The sequence below is a fragment of the Borostomias antarcticus genome (genome assembly GCF_949987555.1).
Source record: "Borostomias antarcticus genome assembly, chromosome: 12".
NCBI lineage: Eukaryota > Metazoa > Chordata > Actinopteri > Stomiiformes > Stomiidae > Borostomias > Borostomias antarcticus.
This window is the reverse complement of record NC_140245.1, coordinates 12305501-12312380: the sequence shown is the minus strand read 5'-3', so window position 1 is coordinate 12312380 and position 6880 is coordinate 12305501. Positions and strand designations below refer to the sequence as shown.

The 6880-nt window shown below is 46.2% G+C and overlaps 1 protein-coding gene across 1 annotated transcript in view; it reads left to right on the top strand.

Annotated features, from left to right (window-relative positions):
* LOC311315715 (tyrosine-protein kinase Src42A) overlaps positions 1 to 5096 on the top strand; it is a gene marked incomplete at its 5' end in the record, with an annotated part of 7261 nt that extends 2165 nt beyond the window's left edge. The window contains 5 exons of the mRNA XM_084446420.1: positions 1650 to 1802; positions 2283 to 2338; positions 2909 to 3062; positions 3175 to 3306; positions 3711 to 5096. Of these exons, the coding sequence (XP_084302546.1) occupies positions 1650 to 1802; positions 2283 to 2338; positions 2909 to 3062; positions 3175 to 3306; positions 3711 to 3910 (695 nt within the window). The 3' untranslated portion in view covers positions 3911 to 5096. The remainder of the gene's footprint in view (positions 1 to 1649; positions 1803 to 2282; positions 2339 to 2908; positions 3063 to 3174; positions 3307 to 3710) is intronic.
* Between the last annotated feature and the right edge of the window lie 1784 nt (positions 5097 to 6880).

Below are 6880 nucleotides of genomic sequence, written 5' to 3'. Positions count from 1 at the left end.
TTGTATGAAATGCGCTACAGTATCCAAGTAAAGTTTCATTTGATTTGATGCTGCGCTCCAGTTGAATCAGAAACATTATTTTTTCCAAGTTCAACGCCAAAATCGTCATCAAACACGTCCCCTGAACTCAGTTTCCCGCTCTTTTACCTGGGGGAGAAAATCAACCCCAACCTCATCGACAGCTGCTGACGTCAAATTAAAGGAAAATGCTCGTTTTTGACAACCTGGACCTTATTTACGACATATTATAAGAAGTTTGACTCACCGAGATCACTTTTGTGTTGTTCGGAGGCCTGTAGAAGAAATTTAAAATCCAGCGCGAGCCAGTATATCCATGTAATCGCGTCGGACGGGGCAACGGGAATGCAGTTTCTCAAAATCTATTTTCGGCCGCTAAACGGTTGTTTTCATCAATCAGATTGGATGAATCGACAGTTGAGATTCCTCAACGCGAGCCATTGTTGTTTTTGTTTTCAAATACGAGGTCTTTAGCCTCTGTAATATGATCTTTACACGCCTCTCCCCCACTTGCTCCAGCACGCATGCGCACAGGCCAGCGCGCAGACTGGCTATTCTCTGGCTCACATTCTCTGCGCTACGATCGCATTGTTGCTGACGAATGACGACGACAATATTCTCGGCACCAACAACGATCGTAGCGCAGAGAATGTGAGCCAGAGAATAGCCAGTCTGCGCGCTGGCCTGTGCGCATGCGTGCTGGAGCAAGTGGGGGAGAGGCGTGTAAAGATCATATTACAGAGGCTAAAGACCTCGTATTTGAAAACAAAAACAACAATGGCTCGCGTTGAGGAATCTCAACTGTCGATTCATCCAATCTGATTGATGAAAACAACCGTTTAGCGGCCGAAAATAGATTTTGAGAAACTGCATTCCCGTTGCCCCGTCCGACGCGATTACATGGATATACTGGCTCGCGCTGGATTTTAAATTTCTTCTACAGGCCTCCGAACAACACAAAAGTGATCTCGGTGAGTCAAACTTCTTATAATATGTCGTAAATAAGGTCCAGGTTGTCAAAAACGAGCATTTTCCTTTAAGATGGCTGCTCCGTGCATCAACAATAAGTGAAAGCTGTAATAAGACTGTTTATTAGTGCTTCTATCTTATTTGTGTGTCATTTAATCAGTCATACGCACAGTACTGTCCAACTTCTACCAGTGGACAATGTTGCTACGGTGTTCGTATGTGCAAAATAGTGCATTGTTATCAACTGGTATTGCTAACAATGGCTAACTTGGCTAGAAAGATGACTAAATTGGTTAGAACTACAAAGATGGATAGAACTACAAAGATGGCTAACTTGGCTAGAACTACAAATATTGGGCGAAAGTGGGGTTTTTGCCTTTTGTTTCTGGAACACATTTAACTGGGCGCCAAAATTCGACCTCCGATAGAAATGTTACACAGCATTATATAACAGTACAGAACCCTCCTCCTGCACATCACTGTCCCAGAACCGTACGGTGGAACAGGGTGACTTTCTACCTCCCCTCCCACGCCAACCTCACATCTCCACCCCCAACCTCACACCTCCACCCCCGTGTATATGTGTGTGTGTGTCTGTGTGTCTGTGTGTGTGTGTGTGTGTGTGTGTGTGTGTGTGTGTGTGTGTGTGTGTGTGTGTGTAGTGCTCAGTGACAACATCCTGAGGGAGATCCAGATCATGAAGGAGCTTCGTCACGATCGGTTGCTAAGGCTGTATGGTGTGGTTACCATGGGAGAACCCGTCTGCATCATCACTGAGCTGTTGACCAATGGAAGCCTGAGCATATTCCTCAGAGGTACACACACACACACACACACACATTGAAACCAATTACAAAGAAACCTTGTGTTTATGTGTTATGTGTGTGTGTGTGTGTGTGTGTGTGTGTGTGTGCGCATGCGTGTGTAAGTGCCCATGGGTATTTGTTCATAGATCTGACTGCAATGAGACACTTTGAGACGATTCTGATGATGACAATGTCTCTTCTCCTGTAACGTTCTCCAATAATGTTCTACTATAACGTTCTCCTATAACGTTCTCCTGTAACGTTCTCCTATAACGTTCTCCTGTAACGTTCTTCTGTACGTTCTCCTATAACATTCTCCTGTACGTTCTCCTGTAACGTTCTCCTATAACGTTCTCCTATAATGTTCTCCTCTAACGTTCTCCTGTAACGTTCTCCTATAACGTTCTCCTATAACGTTCTCCTGTAACGTTCTCCTGTAACATTCTCCTATAACGTTCTCCTATAACGTTCTCCTGTAACGTTCTCCAGAACACAAGCAGAGCAGAGACCTCCCCTTCTCTCTCATGGTGGACTTCGCTGTACAGGTATATTCCCTCTCTGTCTCTCTCTTTTGTGTAATTATGGGTGTGTGTGTAATTATGGGTGTGTGGGTGTATGTGTATGTGTGTGTGTGTGTGTGTGTGTATGTGTGTGTGTGTGTGTGTGTGTGTGTATGCTCACACAACTCAGCAACTTTCACTCTCCAGGATACCTTCGCATGCAAATATGCCATATTCCTCCTCTATTCACTGTTCCCTCCCCCTGTCTCCTCCTGCTCCCTCCCCTCCTCCTCCTCCTGCTCCCTCCCCTCCTCCTCCTCCTGTTCCCTCCCCTCCTCTTCCTCCTGCTCCCTCCCCTCCTCTTCCTCCTGTTCCCTCCCCCTGTCTCCTCCTGCTCCCTCCCCTCCTCTTCCTCCTGCTCCCTCCCCTCCTCTTCCTCCTGTTCCCTCCCCCTGTCTCCTCCTGCTCCCTCCCCTCCTCTTCCTTCTGTTCCCTCCCCTCCTCTTCCTCCTGTTCCCTCCCCCTGTCTCCTCCTGCTCCCTCCCCTCCTCTTCCTCCTGTTCCCTCCCCCTGTCTCCTTCTCCTCCTGCTCCCTCCCCATGACTCCTCCCCCAGGTCACAGAGGGGATGAGCTACCTGGAGACCAAGCGCATCGTTCACAGAGACCTGAGGGCCGATAACATCCTGCTCACTGAGATGCAGAACTGCAAGATCGCTGACTTCGGCCTGGCCCAGTTCACCTTCAGTGGCATGCAGACCACCCCCAAAGGTGTGTGTGTGTGTGTGTGTCTGTCTGTCTTTGTATTTACATGTGTATGTGTATGTGATAATGCGTGTGTGTGTGTGTGTGTGTGTGTGTGTGTGTGTGTGTGTGTGTGTAGAATGGAAGGTACCTATAAAGTGGATGGCTCCAGAGATTTTCAACGCTGAGCCCTACACCAGTAAAAGTGACGTCTGGTCCTTTGGGATTCTGCTGATGGAGATCGTCACCTATGGAGATGATCCTTATCCGGGTACACACAAACACACACACACACACACACAAATATACACACATACACACACACCCTCACTCACACACGCACACACTCTCACACACACACACAATTCCAGCTGTGCTTGTACTGTAAACATTGAGTGTAGATAGATAGATAGATAGATAGATAGATAGATAGATAGATAGATAGATATAGATTGATTGATTGATTCACCTTATTGTCCACAATGTGGAAATGTGTCTTTGGTCTCACATTTCTACAAGAGACAAGGAGAACAGTGTTGACACAAACACACACACACACACATGATCGTCCCAAAATTTGTGCACAGGAATAACAATGCCAAAAACCCATGTGAGTGTGTGTGTGTGTGTGTGTGTGTGTGTGTGTATGTGTGTGCGTGTGTGTGTGTTCAACAGGCAAGGACAACCTGTGGTGTGTGAACGCGCTGCGCGGTGGTTTCGTGATGGCGTGCCCCACCTCCTGTTGTCCACTGGAACTTTATGACATCATGCTGCTGTGCTGGAAGCTCCGCCCCCTGGAGCGCCCCACCTTTTCCGAGCTCTCCTACAGGCTGGCGGCGCTCATCCCAGACTCCAGCACCACCCTGGAGGATTAAGAGACTTCAACTCCCACGATGCACTGGAGATCACTCCAAAAAGAACTCTCCTCCCACGGTCTTATCTCCGCCATGTCGCCACGTGAATTCTTATCGTTAGTGGCTTTGGATGAAAGCGTCTGCTAAATGACTCAAGTATACTGTGAACGCACATGTAGATTTGATGTAAATGGGCAGTGGAAAGTGAGCAGTGAGGAGTGGACTAAGGTGGACGACCATGACTGGACTGAGCTCATCATGACCTAACCCTAACCCTAACCCTAGCTCATCATGACCTAACCCTAACCCTAACCCTAGCTCATCACAGCCTCAGGGGTCAGGAATAGTAGTCCTCCCATGACCGTAACCATGGGGATGTTCCGTCCAGACCTGCCCTGTTAAACCTGAAATGACGGCTTCAATTATGCACAATGAGGACAAGTTGTTCGCTATATAACGGTGCCCAACATGTGATATTTGACAGTAGTCAAGGATCCCTCGGGGTGGACGGTTTTAGGCCGGGGAGGAGCTTGAAGGATTACCACTTTGCACCACCAGAGGGCAGTGTATCTCAAACCGCAGCACACCTACACGTCTCAGCTTAACCTCACCACAACGCTTCCCACTGTCTCTGTAACATAATCACGTTTACTGGACTACCACTACAACTAAAATGACAAATGTGCAAAATCAACCAGTTGTTCACAGCTCATATGTTGGTCGAGGTTCATTCCGTGGTTTAATGCTAATGTGGCCTCTGCTGTGTCAGTACAGTAACTAAAGCTTGTATCCATCTCTGCGGGCCATACGCTGACTTTATAGAGGACGTCCCAGATTGGACTGTGATGTAAGTCAACCTCAATCCCCAAAGAACACAAACACACACACACACACAGGTGGGGGATTAGCATGACGTGCGGTGGCCTCTTCAGGGTGACTGAGCTGCTTTAAGGGAGCGCGTTCTGGTCGGGGAGAGAGAGCCAGTCAGACCCACACAGGGGCTCTTCTACAGGGAAACTACCCCTAACCCTAACTAACCCTAACCCTCCAGCCAACCTGGCGGTGCTTATTCAGTGTCAAGGACAAATCGGTCACAGTTAAGATGTTTATAATAAATAATAATAAATGTATTTATAAAGCACTTTTCATTGTGAAAACCTTTAATTCATTTTTATTTTCTGTCAGTCAAATCATAATTACATGTAGAACAACGTTTACAGTACATTAAAACACTATTGGGTTTGGATGATCAGATACATTACAGCACAGTCATCACTGTACTGGGTGTCGTCACCTAGGGAAGATTGACAGCCAAACCCACCAATAGCAGCATTGCACACCAGATTAAATCACATTTCGGTTTCCCTAACCCCACCACAAAATAAAGTGAGCCTTGTTCTGAACGTTGAGTCTCTGGTGTGAAAGCTGTGGGGGTTCAGCAGGACAGTACATCCACCAACACTTCCTGTCCTCACGCGCACCATGTCCATCTGAACCACACCAATACTTCCTGTCTTCATGCCCTCCATGTCCATCTGAACCAACCCAATACTTCCTGTCTTCACGCCCTCCATGTCCATCTGAACCACACCACGGAGATGTTCCCTGGGTTCTAAAGTTTCAATACAAAACTACAGAAGACGGGAGATACCCCGACTCCCCTCGGACGTCTTTTCGTCGCCCTCTCTCTCATCACCATGGATACAGTAAGGCATTAGTCCAGTGCTCGTGGTGCTAGGCTCAGCATGTGCATCTGATGCTCTTACACAACCCGCCGCTTTGATTACATCACACCTTAATGTAGGGTGTGCCTCAGAGCCACACACACATACACACACACACACTGCTCCTTTGAACACCTCAATCACCTCTCCAACCAGCGGCCAGGCCCAGGCGAGGGCAGACTGCAGGGTAGTTGGGTATCGCCTACTCATCACAATCCTCCAGGAAGTCAAAAAGGTCCCTGAGATACAGAAAGATACTGCTGCGGTATTGATACAAATACTTAGATTTCTGAATACAGTCACAATTCGCCTAACAGTTAGTGACCAATACGTGCATGTTTGTGGCTATGAGATATAATCCTTATACCCATAAATATGGTTTAGCTTGTCCTTAAGGAGTGTAACTTTTTCAAAAATAAACGTTCATCACACTCAATTAATAAACACAAGTAAAGATATATAACAGGTCGTATACGTACGTCCCTTTCCCAAAACATAAAAAAGATACTTACAATTTCAGTGAAGAGTTTCGTTGCGAAACGAGATATATCCATTTTGAGAAATGTTGGTTATTTGACATTACTTTAAGATATAGCATTTTGCGGACAAACACATTTTAAGGTACAACAAAAATGAATAATATTAAAGGGGTCCACGTTTGCAAAACATACTTTTTCATTGTTTTTGCATGTACATTTGAGTCTCTGATGGGCCTACTAACACTGTTAAGTGAACCAACCCAGTCATTTTGTTGTGGTCAGCCGAAATGAAAACATTCGGAAAAAAAATCAGTCCCAGAAAGCCGTTCAAATCTCCTGTGTCAAATTACATCACAGTCGGGGACTCATTATAATAATCCCGCCCCCATTTGAATACTTCCAATCACCTGTGTTTGTTTACCTGGCTATACAAACTGACATTATTTGCAGGCCCCGCTAGCTAGCATAATGTCTTCGCATGGAAAATGCTCTGTTTTTGGATGTATTAAGCAGCACAGATCGCTACATCATCTCCCAAGCTCAATGGACAGCAGAGCTGAGTGGATACATGTTATTTTTGATGCAATGTTCCCGCTGAAATTGGCAAAACACTGTCAGTGTGTGCTAGCCATTTTTTGGATTTCCCTCGGCCTACAAACTTTCATTGTTTGTTGTTGAATGGTGTCATATAGCCTGGTGGTGTCTTGCTAGCGAATGTAGCTAAAGGTAACAGCGTGCATAATAACATGAGCACTATCATGTTTAGTCAGGGAGAGAGGACAATGAAA